Source organism: Callospermophilus lateralis, chromosome 9 (genome assembly GCF_048772815.1).
Source record: "Callospermophilus lateralis isolate mCalLat2 chromosome 9, mCalLat2.hap1, whole genome shotgun sequence".
NCBI classification, from domain to species: Eukaryota; Metazoa; Chordata; class Mammalia; order Rodentia; family Sciuridae; genus Callospermophilus; species Callospermophilus lateralis.
This window is the reverse complement of record NC_135313.1, coordinates 89,633,991-89,653,567: the sequence shown is the minus strand read 5'-3', so window position 1 is coordinate 89,653,567 and position 19,577 is coordinate 89,633,991. Positions and strand designations below refer to the sequence as shown.

The window sequence follows — 19,577 nt, the reverse complement described above, 5'->3', positions numbered from 1 at the left end:
CATAGGACAAGTAAGAAAATTGAAGCTCTGAAAGGTTAAGTGCATTGCCCAAGGTCATATAGCAATTGGGTAATGAGCTGGGATTAGAAATCCGAGCCCTGGAGGTCCTGTCTGTTGCCAATTCCATTGAATTTGGCTTCTGTTGCAAAATGAATGATGATTATGAAAATTTAAGCATATAGAATACATTTTTTCAGGCACTACTTCAAAATGAAAGAAGTGTATGGATATCCTGGAGCCTATTTTCAACATTCCTGGAAAGTTTAGTAAAAAAGCATTGCAATTTGTGCTTAATTTCATCCATATGTAGACAGGGTCTTTAGTTCAGTGTTCATTCTGAAGTACTGCAAGGTTTAGGCTGGGAGGAAATTTAGTGGTGGGAAGAGGCTGCTATCGATGTATCTGCTCTTTATATGGAATACCATGATGCACAAGAAGGACATAAAAACTTCCTGCCTATAGTTATTCTAGGGCATTGCATTTTTTTTAACCACTAAGCTTTCATTTGTCCTTGATCAAAGAAAGAAATTCTGGGGTGATGGCTTTTGGATAATTAATACAAAGTTTTTAATATCATTTCTGAATCCTTATAAGACTACGGAGAAGTTTGGCATTATTATCCATCCATGAGGTTTCACTTCTGCTGCACTGCAGAGATTTAATAATGCATGTATGTACATTTCAGTCTAATACTCAGCACCTAGGTGAATCTCCTACATATAGCAGACAGCTGATAAATATTTATCCATAATGACAGCACAGTATGCGGTAAACACTTCCCTCTGAGAATTCAGTCACAGTATTTGTTTCTCCAGATTTAAGCGGGAATGATGGTAAATCCTTGGTTTTGTAAAAAAGGAACTCAACTTGGTGTGACTGTCAATAGTGGTTGTGAAGAAATTTAAAAAGGATTGTTTTCTTGCACATAATTAGTAGAGAGAATGTATTTTCTGGAGTATTCAATGTTAAAGAAACTTCGACTGCCTAACATCATACTGCAGTCTTTGTCTCTCTGTAGCATTGACTCAGAAATAGACTGCTTAATAAGCCAAGTTCAAGTTGTTATTCTCCCTTCATATTAATGCTCTTCTTTGATAAAATTCCACTTCTTTCTAGTTGTGATGTTTCTATCACCATCACATATATAAGTCACTATAGTCAATTATATTATGATAAACTCTGTACTTTTCTTTCCCTTTAAGTTTTAATTTTATGATTCATGAGCAAGAGTTACTTTGGGTTACCAAAGTCATCTCCAAATGCAGGACTTGCTATCTCAAACAGAATTCCTTGGCGAGCCATCTGAAGACCCAGTGGTCAGATTGAATAATTTAAAAAATAGCAGTGCAGTCTGCCTTTTCCACACTTAAAATGCAATGCTATGCATTTCAAGGAGAAACAGACATGCTATTTACTTACATTCACATGGGGATGGGAGTCATGATTGTTTTTGTTAGGGTGGTCATGTGATTTTTTCACACAGAGACATCTCTAAGAGTGAATGGAAGAGCCATTATTAATATTTAAGGTGGGATAATAGGCATTAATTAGGATTGCCCTGAGCAAACAGGGGTTTGATCACCCTATCTATTCCTGTCCATTAGATGAGAGGGTAGATGTAGGTACTAATGGCCTTGCAAAAGCAGTTTAATTTACAGGAATATGGAAAAAATTCTAGTCTCTCATGATCTCCTAGATGCAGAGATGTGTAGAACACTGGTGAGACCCTGCTGTGAATAGAAGGCTACTTTGTCATTTTTTTCTTTTTTAAGTCACTGGTAACTCACTTACTGAAATGTTTTTTCTACTATTTTTTTTTTTTTTGCCTTTCTTCTTCCCTTCATTCAGAAATTCAAATTACACTAAAGAAAATTTCCTAAATCAATCAATGTATACATGCTTTTCATTCAGTATCTCATGAAATCCTTACAGTAATCATAAGAACTACAAACTTTTTGTGGGCCTATGTTTTGATAAGTGGTGTTCCCCAAAAGTTACACTGTGATACCATGCAAGGAGTTTAGAGATGAAGTGATTGGGTTTTGAGAGCTTTAATCTATTTAGTGCATTAATCCCCTGATGGGGATTAACTGGGCAGTAACTGTAGGCAGGTAGTGTGTGGCTGGAGGAGCTAGGTCACTGTAGATGCACTTTTGGGGTATATATTTTGTCCCTGGTGAGCAGAGCTCTCTCTTTGCTTTCTGATTGCATGGCCCATCCTGCTTTACTTCTGCACATACTTCCACCCATGACGTGCTACCTCACCTCTAGCCCAGAACAATGGAGTTGGCCCTCTATGAACTGACACCCCTGAAACTCTGAGCTCCCAATAAACTTTTCCTCCCCTATGTTGTTCTTGTCAGGTATTTTGGTCACAGCAACGCAGAAATTCTTTTAGAGCCAGGGAAGCTGAGACTCAGCTATGTTAAAGGAATTGCCTGAATCCAACAGGTACTGTTGTAACTTCACACTGAGAGGTGTTTAACTCATGAACATTTATGCGATGTAAATCATAGCATATCATTAGTGCCATCTTTTTAATAAAATGATGAATGATGAACTGGATGTAGAACAGAAGAGGAAAGAAGAGAGCCAGACCGTGAACCTAGAATGACAATAAGCCTGGAGGAATATCAGTGTCATGAAGCATAAGAGATCCCTGAGGTCTTTTAGTGATGAGGATATTTGAGAAACAAGGAAAAGCCCTAGAGTTATAATTCAGGTATTTACAGATCATTATTCTGCAGGTGGGCAATAACTGCTATGCATTGTTGAAATGTAGCCATCTGCATCCTCCATCTCCTTTGCTTGCCTCTGAGAGCCTCCTGCTATGTGTTCAACTCCTACTCTGCCTCTCTTATCAGCCAGTGCCTAGTTCACTGATGCTCTACCAAGTACTAGCATTTTTCCTATGCTCACTTATTCAGTCAGTTGGACACTTACAGCCAAGTCTCCAAAACAATGATTAATTCTCCAAAACATTGATTAAATAACCCTGGCTTTAATTCACTGTGGTGTGTTCATTGCAAATCACCCAAAGGGACTCTTCATATACTTATTTCTTCCACTTTTGCCACTGTCTTTCTAGAAAAGACTGGCATAGACTTTCACAAAGAATCTGTAGCTATCCTGTAATGTTTGTGTCTCCACTCATGTTTTCTATGTTAAATATGGTTCTTGATCTTTAAATTGTAATCTTTTCTCAGTGTTACTTCTTTTGGACTGTATTTAATAACTTAAGTTTCATTATACCTAATGACTTAGTGATAGTCGAATATGCATAAATCAAAACTGAATTTAAATGAGTTGTTTATTAGTCACAATCATTCTTGTGCAGTTGTTCAGTTTGCAACCAATCACTTCAATTTATTGTTTTTTTTATAAGCATAATGAGGTAGGAAGCAACATTCACAAAAACCTACAAATACTCTGTTTTTATTGATATGTAAGCTTTCTGCAAACAGGGTGCTATTAAAGAATTTCTTAGAAAAGAAGCAGTATCTCTTTGGAATAACAGGAGTTTTGATGTGAACCCTTCCACCTAACGTGTCCCTTTCTTTTTTTAAAATTCATTTTAATTAGGTATATATGACAGCAAAATCCATTTTGATTCATTGTACATAATTGCAGTACAACTTTTCATTTCTCTGGCTGTACATGATGTAGCACCACACCCTATTTGCAGTTTTATATATACCTAGGGTAATGATGTTCATCTCATTTCACCATGTTTCCTGCCCCGCTGCACCCTCCCCACACTAACTCCCCTTTGACCAACAGAGTTCCTCCATTTTTCCCATGCTTCCCCCCTCCCCATTTTGGATTAGCATCCACTTATCAGAGAGAACATTCAGCCTTTGGTTTTTTGGGATTGGCTTACTTCACTTAGTATGATATTCTTCAACTCCATCCATTTACCTGCAAATGCCATGATTTTATTCTCTTTTAATGCTGAGTAATATTCTGTTGTGTATATATACCACAATTTCTTTATCCATTCATCTATTGAAGGACATCAAGTTTGCTTCCACAGTTTAGCTATTGTGAATTGAGCTGCTGTGAACATTGATGTGGCTACGTTAGAATACTATTCTGACTTTAAGCCCTTTGCGTATAGATTGAGGAGTGAGATAGCTGGATCAATTGGTGGTTCCATTTCAAGTTTCTGAGGAATCTCCATAATACTTTCCATAGTGGTTGTACCAATTTGCAGTCCCACCAGCAATATATGAATATACCTTTTCCCCCACATCCTCATCCCTTTTTCTCTTTCTGACTATAAAGTTTCTTTTTAGTAGAAAGATCATGGGCCTTGATGCCTGCCTAGTGCAGTTTAATTCTAGTAATGTGACCTTGGATAATTATTGACCTCTTTTCTCTGTCCATATTTGTATCTGTGAAATGAGAATAACAACAACAACAATAGCTATCTCATAAGATGTTATAATAAAAGAGGGCAGCTTTTGATTATTTGACTTTTCACATATACATAACACCAATTTCTTATATTTAAAAAGCCACTATCACCTCTCTGTGCCTATATTCTAGAAATCACTTTTCTTATGTGATCAGTAGAATAGTGAGGCTTTGTTTAAGATCACTTTGGCAGAGTATCTTCGATATTTGCTCATTTTCTCTTGCCTGGCTTCAAACCATGTTATTGAGGACTGCCTCAGGCATCTGCTTCTTTTGTTCATTGTTACCTCCTGGATTTCCAGGACTTTGTTCTTCTCCCTTGACAAAAGTGCCACTCTCACAGTGGCTTCAAAGTAGAAGTATACTGGAGAGATCTCCAATGCCCCATTTCCAATGTGCACATTGCCTGCTCTTGCAATTGCCACAGCATCCGCTATGGAAACCTACAGCATTTGTAACAATGTGGAGAGGGAAAATTCTTCAAAACTGAATTCTGAATATGAACATTCCAAAGTTCAAGGGAAAAGGAATACACAAAAACATTGCTTAACAGGTATCCCACACATCTTGGTGTTTCCCTGTCTGGAGATCCAAAGGCATGAACGATGATTTCTTCATTTCTCTACAGTGAGTCATTTTCCCCTCTGAAGAATCCTACCTCTGTGTCAGTATTTGTTTCACTATGGAATCCATCCTTCTCAACCTTGACCTGAACAACTGTAGGGCATGAAAATCAATGTAACTCTCTTACGCAAACTTTTGTTATTTGACCTGTATTGAGTGTGCGGCATGTGCCGGTGTGCATATGAAAGGGAGAAGCATTGATCCATGCTGTACAGCTAGTCCCCTTTAGGATTTCTATCCCAATATGAGGTGAAGGCAACCCTTTCATTCTTTCTACTATCTTCAATCTTTGCTTATAGTCTCCTAAAATAATATTTAGACAAAAAACATACACACACAAGCCCATAGTCATGTATACATTCTAAGTTAATTTGCAGAGTAAGTACAATGTAATTTGAATTAATTGGGAAAGCAGAAGAGACTTCTTCCTAGAGGCATAATTATTTATAAAGATCTCCCTACCCAAATGAAGATAGCTTTTTATGTTATTATGCAGAATTGTTTCACTTACTTTTTTTATACTTCTGTTTCTATACTCCTCACAGGGACTTCATTGCATCTTAAAAAGGGGGTAATTATAGCACTCCCACTTTTTATAGCAGCATCTCTCCTTTGTCTATATTGGGATATCCCTCAAATTGGGCAATTGAGGAAAATTTAATGAAGAGATGATTTACACTGGAGTGGGGATTATCAGTATAAGTTAACAGCAGGTGATGATTTTGTACCTGGGCTAGTGACAGATGGGATCCTGGAAGTCAATAGAGAAAAGTACAATTAGTGTCATCAGAAGAAAGTAACTAGAGTCAAGTGCCAATCCACAGAAACTACAGCTTTTGATATAGAGGTGGTAAATCTAGTGGAATAAACACTCTGACCTCTCTCTCTCTTCTTTTTCTCTTTTTTCCTTCCATTTTGTGTTCCATCCTCCCATTGGACACACTCAACAGGAGCCATTAGGCAAGTGGTCACCAACACAGTCCTTCTGTGGTTAGCTTCCTAGATAGAGAGCAGGTTAAAGATGGACACAGAGGGGGGATGTGGAGATCCTGTTCACCTTTACTTGTACCTCAAGGTCATAAAATATGCCTGTGTGTGTCTGCCGCAGTCTCTGGCTGGGCACAAATCACGAGTCACCACACAGTTTGTAGATTCAAACAGCAATTCTTTATTCCCAATCTCACACCAGCCTTCTACAAACACGTTCTGGGGAAATCCACGTTCTCTGCCCAAATCCACTACTGCACTGGGCTTCTGTCTCCCAAAATATACTGTCTGACCCTAAGAACTCAAGAGGAACTCAGGCAGCAGGATACGCCCTATTCTAAAAGGGGAACACCCTAATCTCGTATTATGCTAAACCAGGAACACCCTAAACACGGATCCGCCCTGGTCCTTGAGCAAGGTCACCTTTCAGAAGTCCTTCCACTAGACAGCATGGGAGTACGCTGGCAAGGAAATTGTCATACCTACTTGGCTGATGGCTCCCAGCATCTCCCCCCTTCTGATTAATTAAACAACAAGTAATGTGGCTTAAGGACCGTGCCTGGTAGGTTGTCCAGTTCAACGTATGGTTCTTACCCGTCATTGGAAAACTGACCTTTAGGCGTCAGCCTCCTGTCTTAGGTTGATACCACTGCAACTGGATCATACCCGTCACTGACTACCGGTTCAGCATATAGCCATTGGCCCCCAAATTTTAGACCATCACTAGCAGAAGGGAGGAGGATACAGAAATGCCACGACACCAAGCCAATTGACAGTTCCTTTGGAAAAATTGCATCACTGGTGACACCATCAGCAAAGATATGCCAGCATTACCACAATTAACATGTGGTGCGCTGGCAAGGAAATAAAAATTGCATCACTGGTGACACCATCAGCAAAGATATGCCAGCATTACCACAATTTGATGCACTAAACGATAGTTATATAGTCCAGGCAAGTTCTGCAAGTGGTTCAAAGTGGAGGAATCTATCAATATGTCTGTCTCCTCCCAAAGTCCGTTTCCTCCCAAAGTAAGTTGACTCCTTGATTGAGCATACTTGTTGAGTTATATTCATTGGGATGAAGATAGGAATTCTGGCAATGATGCTAAAGAGACATTATCCTGAAAAGAATTATTAAATATAATGAAAAGGAAAGGTGAAAGTAAACAAACAGATCTGTTAACCTCCTAAAAAACAATCCTTAACAGCTGTTTACCTGATTTAAATTAGTAAACAAGCAGATCTGTTAACCACCTTTAAAAACAATCCTTAACAGCTGTTTACCTAATTTAAATTAAGCCATTTAAATCATGTGAATAAAAAAAAATAATTCGGATCCATTTTCCCATGAGCACTCCTCATATATGAAATATGGACATATGCACACACAGACATACAACACAAAACACAAATGTGCAAACAAACGTACAACACATAAGATAATAATAAAGGCCTTGTAGCTTTACCTAGGTGAAATCTCCATTGCAATGTTTAAAAACTCCACAGTCAAAAAATAAAACTGATCAAAAAAACATTAACCTAGGTTTGTATGAGCTCAAAAAATAAAAATAGAACCTTATGATGTGGAAAAATGCAATAATAAAATAGATATTGAAAAAAGCATCCTGTCCTTATATCAAAGAAGACATTTGGCATTTGTTTTTTAGGGATTGGCTGGCTTCACTTAGCATAATCTGCTCTAATGCCATCCATTTCCCTCCAAATTCTATGATTTTGTCATTTCTTAATGCAGAGTAATACTCCATTGTGTATAAATGCCACATTTTTTTTATCCATTCGTCTATTGAAGGGCATCTAGGTTGGTTCCACAGTCTTGCTATTGTGAATTGTGCTGCTATGAACATCGATGTAGCAGTGTCCCTATAGCATGCTCTATTTAGGTCTTTAGGGAATAGACCAAGAAGGGGAATAGCTGGGTCAAATGGTGGTTCCATTCCCAGCTTTCCAAGAAATCTCCATACTGCTTTCCAGATTGGCTGCACCAATTTGCAGTCCCACCAACAATGAACAAGTGTACCCTTTTCCCCACATCCTCGCCAGCACTTGTTGTTGTTTGACTTCATAATGGCTGCCAATCTTACTGGAGAGAGATGGTATCTTAGGGTGGTTTTGATTTGCATTTCTCTGACTGCTAGGGATGGTGAGCATTTTTTCATGTACTTGTTGATTGATTGTATGTCCTCCTCTGAGAAGTGTCTGTTCAGAGTAGGGACGAAGAGCATGAGAAGAAGATTAACATTAAACAGGGACGAGAGGTGGGAGGGAAAGGGAGGGAGAAGGGAAATTGCATGGAAATGGAAGGAGACCCTCAGGGTTATACAAAATTACATACAAGAGGTAGCGAGGGGAAAGGGAAAAATAATACAAGGGGGAGATATGAACTGCAGTAGAGTGGGTAGAGAGAGAAGAGGGGAGGGGAGGGGAGGGGAGGGGGATAGTAAAGGAGAGGAAAGGCAGCAGAATACAACAGACCCTAGTATGGCAATATATAAATCAATGGAAGTGTAACTGATGTGATTCTGCAATTTGTATACGGGGTAAAAATGGGAGTTCATAACCCACTTGAATCAAAGTGTGAAATATGATATATCAAGAACTATGTAATGTTTTGAACAACCAACAATAAAAAAAAAAAGAAAAAAAAGAAATAATTAAAAAAAAAGAAAAAAAAAGAAAAAAGAAAAAAGCATCCTGGTTAATCACTGTCACAGATGTAAGAATGGCCAAAGCTGGAGTTCTGGATATCAGCTGTTATGGATTTGAGTCAAATCATCTTCTTTTTGATCTGTAGAAATCGTTTTAGTTAGTCTTTCTGGAATCCAAATCGGTTGCTGTTCTCCCTGTGGAAACACACAAACAGAGCCCCGACTCCAGACAATCACTGGGTCAGGACCTTTCCATTGTCCTGTTAGAATATCTTTCCAAAGTACCTTAGGCTTATGAACATTTTTTGGATACATATGTCTTTCCGAAGCACTAAGTCCTGATGAATCCAAATTTAAAAAGTTTAGAGTAAAAAGTGTTATTTTAAGTTTATCTTTGGGGGATATATACCCCTTTCCAATTCCCTCTTTTTGCTTTAATAAGTACGTTTTAATAGTTTGATGAGCTCTTTCAACTATACCTTGTCCCTGAGGATTGTATGGGATTCCTGTTATATGAGTAATACCAAATGATGAGCAAAATTGTTTAAAAGAGGTAGAGGTATAGCCAGGACCGTTATCGGTTTTTAACTGTTTAGGAACGCCCACAGTGGCAAAATTTTGTAAGCAATGAGCTATAACATCTTTAGTTTTTTCTCCGGCATGAAGGGAACCCATCAAAAATCCGGAAGAAGTATCAACTGAAACATGTAAATATTTTAATTTTCCAAATTTTGGCAAGTGTGTGACGTCCATCTGCCAAATATGGTTAGGTATCAGTCCTCTAGGATTGACTCCAAGATTAACTTGTGGTAAAAAGGTCACACAATTTTGACATTGTTTTATTATATGTCTGGCTTGTTCCTTAGTTATTTTAAAATGCTTTTGTAAAGTATTAGCATTAACATGGAATTTTTTTATGAAAACTCATAGCTTCTTCTAGTATAGAGAAAATATGTATGTCATGTGTAGTTTTATCTGCTAAATCATTGCCCAAACTAAGGGCTCCAGGCAATCCTGTATGTGCCCTAATATGTCCTATAAAGAATGGATCTTTTCTGTTCCAGATTAGACTTTGTATAGTGGAAAACAAAGAGAAAACAGTAGAGGAAGGGGAAATCCTACCAGCATCTTCAAGAGATAGTATAGCATTAACTACATACTGACTATCAGAAAATAAATTAAATACAGAATCTTTAAACATCAAAAAGGCTTGTAAAACTGCATTAAGCTCTACCTTTTGAGCTGATTGTTTGGGTACTAAAAATGTAAAAGTTTGATCAGGGGTAACTACTGCTGTTGTACCATTATTTGACCCATCAGTGAATATATTTGGAGCATTCATGATAGGGGTTTTTCTTGTCATTTTTGGAAAAACTACAGGATGCTTAGACCAAAAAGACAACAAAGGATTAGATGGTAAGTGATTATCAAATGCAACATTAGATTTACACATGATTATTGCCCAAGTATTTAACTCATTAGCTAACTCATCAATTTGATCCATAGTATATGGAGTAATAATTTTATTGGGAGAAATTTCAAACACTCCCTTCGCTGCTTTTATTCCTTTGAGTATTAATTGTCCTACAGCCTCAGGATACCTAGTAAGAATAGTGTTAGGAGAATAAGATAAATGTATCCACAATAATGGACCTTCTTGCCAAAATACTCCTGTAGGAATATTTTTTGTTGGTATTACAATAAATAATAAAGACAAACTTATATCAATTCTATCCAAATGTATATTTTCCATATATATTTCAATAATTTTCAATGCCTTTCTTGCTTTAGGAGTTAACATGCGAGGTGAGTTTGGATCTGATGGACCTTTTAGACTATCAAATAAAGTTTCCAACTCTCCTGTTGGTATGCCTAGATAAGGCCTTATCCAATTTATGTCTCCCAATAACTTTTGAAAGTCGTTAAGTGACTTGAGTTGATCTACCCGTATTTGAATTTTTGGTGGACGGACCATGGTTGAGGATAATAGAACTCCTAAATAATTAATTGGAAAATTTAATTGTACTTTATCTATTGCTATCTCTAGATTATAATTTTTTAATTAGTTTGTAAGTGTGGCATAACATTCCAGCAATATGTTTTTATCTTTATGTGCCAATAATACATCATCCATATAGTGAAATATTTGTAGTTCAGGATTTTGATTTCTAAGTGGCTGGATTGCTTTGTTAACATATATTTGACACATAGTTGGACTGTTAGCCATCCCTTGAGGGAGTACTTTCCATTCATATCTCTGATCAGGACCTTCATGATTTAATGCAGGGATAGTAAATGCAAAACGTGGACTATCCTCGGGATGAATTGGAATTGAAAAAAAAAAACAATCTTTAATATCTATGGCTAAAATATGCCAGGTTTTTGGCAAAGCAGACAATTGAGGAATCCCTGATTGAGCAGGTCCCATAATAACCGTCTCATTATTAATGGCTCTTAAATCTTGCAATAATCTCCATTTACCAGATTTCTTTTTAATGACAAAAATGGGAGTATTATGGGGAGATATGGAAGGTTGTATATGTCCTTCCGCTAATTGTTTTTTGACCAGTTCATGGGCTACTTGTATCTTTTCTTTAGTCAGGGGCCACTGAGGAACCCACACTGGTCTTTCTGATTTCCAAGTAATTTTGATTGTCTCAGTGGCCCTTTCTGAAAATCCAACCCATGTCTGTCTGTTCCTTGATCTATTTGAATTGGTGCTGCTATATCTTGTCCTTGTTTTCCTAATCTTTTTTCTTTCCTAAAACCTTGTCTAGCCCTAGTAGTGGGCGCATTAGGATTGATTTTATTTGTTAACGTCAAACCTAATTGATCTAGGACATCTCGTCCCCATAAATTTATAAGAAGATGATCCAATACATATGGCTGTATAGTTCCCTCACATCCTTCAGGATCCTTCCAATCTAATACCATTGCACTTCTATGGGGATTAGTAGCCACTCCTAGGCCTCAAAGCGTTTGAGTGGCTTGTTGTAATGGCCAATGTTTTGGCCATTCCTGACTAGATATGATGCTAAGGTCAGCACCTGTGTCCAGTAGCCCATTAAAGTCGTGTCCTTGAATATTTAGTTTTAACATTGGGCGAGAATCTAAATTTAAAGACAGCATAGTCCAATCTACACCTGTGGAGCCTAATCCCCTGGAACCTCTTTTTACACTATGACTAGGAAATTTATTATGTAGGCTGGGTATTATTAACAACTGTGCTATTCTATCTCCAGGTGAAATTACTGATATACCTCTTGGAGAACTAGCTATAATTTTTATTTCACCTACATAATCGGGATCAATTACCCCAGGACTTATCATAAGTCCTTTTAATGTAGATGAACTACGTCCCAATAATAAGCCTACTGTCCCTTGGGGAAGAGGTCCTTTTATTCCTGTGGGAATGATTTGAACTCCCATCTCTGGAGTTAGTACTGCTCTGGCAGAGGCGCAGATGTCCAACCCTGCACTCCCTCGGGTTTGTCTGATGAGGGATTTAATGGACAATGTGTCCTGGGCACTACTCTGATGGTGTTGCTGGGTTCCTCCACTGCCCCGTATATTTGTGGTTGTGGGCCCCGGAGTATTGGGCCCCCTTGTCCGTTTTTTGGCAATGGAGCCTGATGCCTTTGTCCACGATATCGTGGGTAAATACCTGGTCCTTGTTCGTTTTTTGATAAGGGAGTACCCTCTATGGTGGTTTGAGAACGGCATTCATTAGCCCAATGTCTCCCTCTACGGCATCGTGGGCAAATACCCGGTATTCTATTTCTTTGATACCTAGTTTTGTTAAACCCTCCTCCTATGGGGCAGCTCCTTTTAGAATGTCCTGTTTGTTCACAATCATAGCATGTTTTTGGCCTGGCATCTAAAGCCTGTTGTACTGCAGCTGCCAAGACTAGCCCTTGTTCATTAATATCTCTACATAATTTAATATATGTGTTTAAATCTTCATGTCTCCATGGTCTAATAACCTCTCTGCAGCAACGATTTGCTTGGTCATAAGCCAGTTGTTTTATTAATGGCATTGCTTGTTCCGTATCCCCAAAAATTTTGGCAGCCGTTTGAATTAGCCTATCTACAAAGTCAGCATAAGGTTCATTAGCTCTCTGTATTACCTTAGATAGCTGACCTTGTAAATCTCCATGTCCTTGTAAAGTCTTCCATGCCCTAACTGCGTCTGCAGAAATTTGTGCATATATAGCAGGATAATATTCAATTTGTTGCCGCTGACCCTCATAAGGTCCTTTCCCTAGCAACATTTCTAGATTTCTTTGAGGGTAACCGGCTGCTGCATTTCGCCTAGCTGTCTCTGCGCAAAATTCCTCATTTGCAACCTTCCATAACAAATATTGTCCTCCATTTAGCACAGATTTACACATGCTAGCCCAGTCTGCTGGCGTCATGTCCAAGTTAGTAATGGACTCGACCATGCTTACCATGAAGGGAGCTTGGGGACCATAGGTTGTTACAGCCTCCTTCAACTGCTTCACTGTTTTAAAATCTAAAGCACGGTGAATTCGCTGCCCTCCTGCCTGTCCAAGTACAGGGCATGCTAATCTTTGAGGTCCTGTCTCAGGATCCCATTTATCAACTTTGGGGTTTGAGGGCAACTCAGCTGTCTCTATTGGTGGGGCTGTTGGTTAAATTACGCCCTCTTGTGATAAAACGGAGTTAGTAACAGCCTCCTGTTGTGGCCTTTTTCCTAACAACCCCTTTTCCTTTAAATTTTCTTCCTCTGTCTGACTAGCTCGAGAGACCTTCTCTTTTGCTTGATCTAAAATGTCTTTCTCCATGTTCTGAACCTCTAACAATTTACTTAACATCTTTTCAGTTTGTTTTAATCTACTATAAAGATAACGCAACCCAATAAGATAACACAAAACAAAACCGAAACTGAATGAAACAAAAAAAGAATAAAAAATCGTTATATCAATTTTCTCTTCCTCAGGGCCGACAAACTTCAAACCTTTAGTCAACCATTTTTTCCAGTTTGCCTGAGAAATTTCTAGGGATAGGCAGCTTGAAAGAAAAACAAAATAAATCAAAAGAAGAACACATTGTTTTTTGAAATGGTCACCCATTCTCTAGCCTTCCCTCAGGGGCGAGCAATTTCACTTACCCCCAAGCTTCAGGCGTTCCGCGTACGAGCCACCAGCCCACTCTGGCTGGGCACAAATCACGAGTCACCACACAGCTTGTAGATTCAAACAGCAATTCTTTATTCCCGATCTCACACCGGCCTTCTACAAACACGTTCTGGGGAAATCCACGTTCTCTGCCCAAATCCACTACTGCACTGGGCTTCTGTCTCCCAAAATATGCTGTCTGACCCTAAGAACTCAAGAGGAACTCAGGCAGCAGGATACGCCCTATTCTAAAAGGGGAACACCCTAATCTCGTATTATGCTAAACCAGGAACACCCTAAACACGGATCCGCCCTGGTCCTTGAGCAAGGTCACCTTTCAGGAGTCCTTCCACTAGACAGCATGGGAGTACGCTGGCAAGGAAATTGTCATACCTACTTGGCTGATGGCTCCCAGCATGTGTCATTCTCTTATTCTTCTGAAAATCTTGTTAAACATTATTTATTAAGAGATTTTAAAGCCTTAGTTCCTTTTTAAAGAAAAATGAAAGGACCATTACTGGATGGGAGATCTAAACTCACTTGAGGAATACTAGACTTTGATGGATAAAGACTGAGGAATAGAGAAACTGATAACATGGCAGCTGGAACCATGACCTAACCTAGCAGGAAGGTTATGGCAATGGAGGAGAAAGCCTGTACACTCAGGAGGACTCTTCAAACTCATGGTGGCCACCCTGATGGAAGACAGGAGGAAGGAGTAGGCTAAAAACTATATGGGTTAAAGACTTTAAATAACCAGTAGAGGCATTAAAAATAGGTATGCAGTTATAAAAAAAAAAATTGAAAGGAGGTACAAAGTAAATTCTCTTCAATTGTAGCAGAAAGTCAATAGATAATCTCTAAAGTTCATAAATTAAGAAATAGTGGCATAGGTATATTAGGTATAAATTTGGAGATAACCACAGAGCTAAATATAGAAACAAAGAGTTAAAAGTGTTCCCTCTGAGGAGGAAGACCAAGTAAGGGAGTTTGGATTGTGGGTCAGTTGTTTTTCATTGTTGAGTCTTGTTTTAATCATTTTCTAAAAAAACTTATGTATATATAACTTCAATAAATGCTCATTTTTAGTTTACCTTCTTTCTAGAAATTAATGTTTTAACATGGTTAGGTCCACTGCCTGTCCCAAACCTACCAATTAACTCTATGTTCTCCTTCACTTCCCCCTTTCTTATTCTTTATAACTCTCACTATGAGTTTTCCCTCCCTCAGCCCTTCATTGGCACACAGGCAAGAAATCCACAGAAACCATTCCTCTGAATGTACTTATGTGTCTTTCTCTGTAAATTTCTTGCACTTCTGTGTCTTGGTGCCTCTTCTCAAACTGGTTCCAATGTCCAGTTATATATATAAATTTTTTTCTTTTCCTATTCAGTTTTCAAGAATCAAGATAAAATCTAACTCCTCAATGAACTGTTTCTGATTTCCAGAGTCATAAAGGATCATTCTATCTTCTGTACCCACATAACATCATCTCACTGCTTACCATATCCCATATTCTGCAGAGTCTTATAACTGGTTATATATATATTTGCCCTCTTTCTTCTGTGGGTCAGAGATTTGCATCTGCATATCTAGTACATGTCTCTTGTCTTGCATTTAGTAATTGAAGTAATTGCTAAACACTATAAAGATAATTGACTTTTGTTGTTGATTCCGAAAACATCTAAAGATTGTGAAGTGATGAAGTAACACATTAAATTGATCAGTTTTCTTTTTTTTTTTTTTTTGAGAGAGAGAGAGACAGAGAGAATTTTTTTAATATTTATTTTTTTAGTTTTCGGTGGACACAACATCTTTATTTTATGTGGTGCTGAGGATTGAACCCAGCGCCCCACGCATGCCAGGTGAGAGCATTTCCACTTGAGCCACATCCCCAGCTCAATCAGTTTTCTTTGTAAGCTGCTTATTAAGAGTTCTACTTCTCAGAAATACCTTGAAGTAAACAACACTTCTTCCCTAAATTCCAATTCTATATACATGCATATATATATAGTATATATTGGTTATAAGGTTATGAGCAATAAGAAATCTAATAAACTAATATGTAATATAAACCATAGGCTACTAAATATTAATTTGTTAGGTGAATTTCTATTATATAAAGTAGCCCAAAGAGGAAAACACCTTATTAGATGGAATAAATTAATAAGAAAACCACAGAGTAGTCAGCTGTTGTTTGAGATTCAGGAGGGTTTCTGAGACCCCTCAGATCATGCCCTGTATATCTTATGTCATTTGAAATGTAGATTCTAATTAATTGAAAAAACATTAAAAGAGTAGGAAGATATATTTACATATTAGAATAACATATATTTAAAATTACAGTTGCTAATAGTGTGCCTGTGTCACAGAAGCGAACTTGGGCATTAACTCCCAGTATTTGCTAATTCTTATTCCTTGGCTGTCTTTCCACATATGCTTCCTTCAATTCTGTCTCTCTACCTTTGTGTCTTTTATTCTCTCCCCTCTAATTACTACCTGGATTTTGGTCTGCATCAATATACAAGGGCACTATAATTTTATTTCTCCTTTACTTCAGGAAATACCACAGTAAAACAGTCTCGATACAGAATTATCATCCAAGAAGCAGCCAATGGAGGCCAAGAATGCCCAGATACCTTATATGAAGAGAGAGAGTGTGAAGATGTCTCCTTGTGCCCCACATATCGGTAATTAATTACCTTTTCAAATTATCATTAGATCTAAGTATAAATCCTACTGTTTTCTTGCATTTAATATACAGTTGCTTAGTGAAAAAGAAGACGAGGTAATGTATTTTTCAAATGCTTCAGTGTTTTTTCCCCCGAAATATATTTGAAAGCACTAAAGGATGTTAACATCTAATTAAAATGCAAAAATCAAGACATGTTTGACTCCAAGTGAGCTACTAGATTTATGTCACTTCTGCAGTCAAATTTAGGATCATGATCCAAATAGACTCACGATGGAAGGTATTAAACTAGAGGGAAACACATCATCACCCACCCACACACAAACCAACCACACACCATACACAAACAGAGAAGGGTAACATCTTTATTGTTTCCGTCTTAAAATCTTTAATAAAGAATTAGAAAAAAATTGTAGTCATTTAATAATTATTTTAATAAAAATAGGTTGTCAATTTTTATCACAATTTCAGAAACAACCAGTTAAATGTTTAACCTAAGGAGAAAACATTTTTTTAAAAGGGGAGGAAATTAATATATTTTTAAACTCTATTATGTTCACTCTGTCTTCTTTCTTGGAAAATTGCTAATTTTTATTCACTAAAACAATGTTTCAGGTTTCTGTGTTGTGTCATAACCTCCTACTCTTTTTAATACATGTTTTAAATCTGCATCATTGCTTTAAAGTATTGTTGAATTAAATTCAATCACTGTTGGATTGTAAACAGCTCACGGTCTTAACAATCATAAGGTTTTATCAGCACCCTTAAAAATACTGTTAGCAAAGATGCTCAGAGTTTTCCTGATTATTTGAGAAATTATATCTTAAAGCTGTGAAATTCAAGGGCTAATTTGTTCAGGAAAATGCAAGTTCTTTTCGGATAAAGTCCTCACTTTAAATAAAGTTCAAGAGGGTCATTGAAGGGGTCCAAATACCTATCGATTTCATCATGCTTTACTTCTGGGCTTTTTGTCTGGTTCCCAATTTGGGGGGTATGTTAAAAAAAAACAAAAACACTGGAGTCAGGCCCAGGGTACCATTTTTTCTTCAGTAACCACAGGACCATTGTGGAAACACTGTCAATATCCATCCTTTACTGCCATGTCTAAATATTGAAACTTCTGAGGCCTGCAAAAGAGCTCTCAAGGAAGGTAGCCAAGTGAAAAATTAGCCAAATCAAATATTATTAGACATCAGTATGAACCCAGGGCTATTATAATCAGATGTAATTATAGAAACTATTAGCAGGCTATTCTATTGTCCACTCTCTTTACTATCTGGTTGCGCTTCAATTTAACTACTTATGTTTGAACTAGTTTTTGTTATTGACCTCCTGCCATTTCCCCCCCGGAAATCAGTTCCACTGTGTGTCGACTGGAAGATTGTATCGTATCTCCTGATGTGTAGTTCAAACTGTATCCAAGTTAACATAAATTTCTTCTCCTTAGAAAGCCATTCGTTAGTTTTGAGCAATATGGTTCCACTTTAGATTTTACTTTCCCCCTTATTGGTATTATCTTAAGATGCAAGTTAAGGTAGAGACATTATCTTAAGATACAAGTTTATCATTATCTTCATCTTTCTTTTTAACTTTATTAATGTATCATATATGCTTACCAAATCAAAACAGAAGTGCCTAATTATTTGTTCTGTGAATTTAGAGCATATCTCAACTCATTAAATTAGTAAGAAAAGGGGAACGAGCATGAGAACCTTATTCCTAGATAGACTTGGCAGTGGGCTGCAACCAAGGGTCTGTAGCTGAGTATCCAGAGACTGAGGACTGAAAACTGGCCCATGCTGACTTAGGTAGTCTCAAATTATCACTTAACCTCTCTGACCTCAGCTTTATCATCCTAAACCTGAAAGTTTCACATGGGAGTTCTGAAAATTTCTTCCTTCCCTTTCAGTCTGTACAGCAAACTATTTAACTAGATTAAATGTCTGGTCTTTCATTCGTCTAAGAAGCCTATGGAAACTCAGAGAACCCGAATAAACTACACATCTTGATAGAAAAGCTGAACTAAAATCCTTTATCATTATAGTGTCTATGTTTTCAAATTATACTGAATAAATCTGTCCATGTCCAAAGTAAATGTGTGACTAAGATTAAAAGGTGACTTCTTGAAGCAGGGTATATTTTTGTTTAGTTGTTTCCTGATTTTTCTCATAACTCCTCAGTTATTCCCTTTATGGTGGCTATTTGAATAAGGTCAATGATATTTTTAGTTCGTATTTCTTCTTTTTAAGTAGCTCTCTTAACAAAAGTTGCTCTTATTGAAAAATGAGATACACGAAATAATAGAATACATGATTAGATTTAGGGCTTGGCTTTTCTGAAACACTATACAGTAACAGGTTTAAGGATTAAATTAGCCAAGTTATAATCTGCCCTCTGAGTCATGAAAGTAGGAGTTTTATTAGCCTGAGAAAGGGGGGAAAAAGTGGAAAGCCAGATGACTGTCTTAAAAACTATTTCCTCGTAGGGAAAGAAATCTTGACATTTCAACCAAGGTGCCTTCCCTCCTCTTTCCTCTGATGAACTATCAGTTAAGATGCTCCCCAGGGCTCCTCTTTACCTTTTATTCTATAACTTGTTGAGATGTTTGACTTACTTCTGAGTCCTAGGAAGGATCACATAAAAAATTGTGAAGCAGAAGGCTGAGTATTGAAGGGTTTTCCCTCCAGGGTTTCAGAGGTTGAAACTGAGATTCTCTAATTAATGCTCCAGTAGGACATAGGGTCTTTCCCCCAATCCTATTTCTCTCTTTTGTACGCAATCTCAAGTTCATAAGGTACCCATTTGACCTGTGCTTCTAGGGCTTTTTTTAAACACTTTTCTATAGGAGATACAGTTGTTTGTTTCTGTATGAGTTTTTATGCAAAACATTCAAAACCAAAACATATTAATTATTACATTAATCATGAATTTGGATCATGATTAATAGGAGACTATTTGTCATTTCTAGTGCTCCCCGGGGCTTGGTTTTATGACATTGGTTTCAAGTCCATTTTTATTGAATTATTATCTTTCAGATTTTGGATTTCAGACC

General features: G+C 37.5%; 1 protein-coding gene across 1 annotated transcript in view; it reads left to right on the top strand.

The window, feature by feature from the left end:
• Positions 1–19,577, top strand: part of Thsd7b (thrombospondin type 1 domain containing 7B) — a 697,342-nt gene that overhangs the window by 357,009 nt on the left and 320,756 nt on the right. The window contains exon 10 of the mRNA XM_076866252.2: positions 16,394–16,523. Coding sequence (XP_076722367.2) covers positions 16,394–16,523 — 130 coding nt within the window. The remainder of the gene's footprint in view (positions 1–16,393; positions 16,524–19,577) is intronic.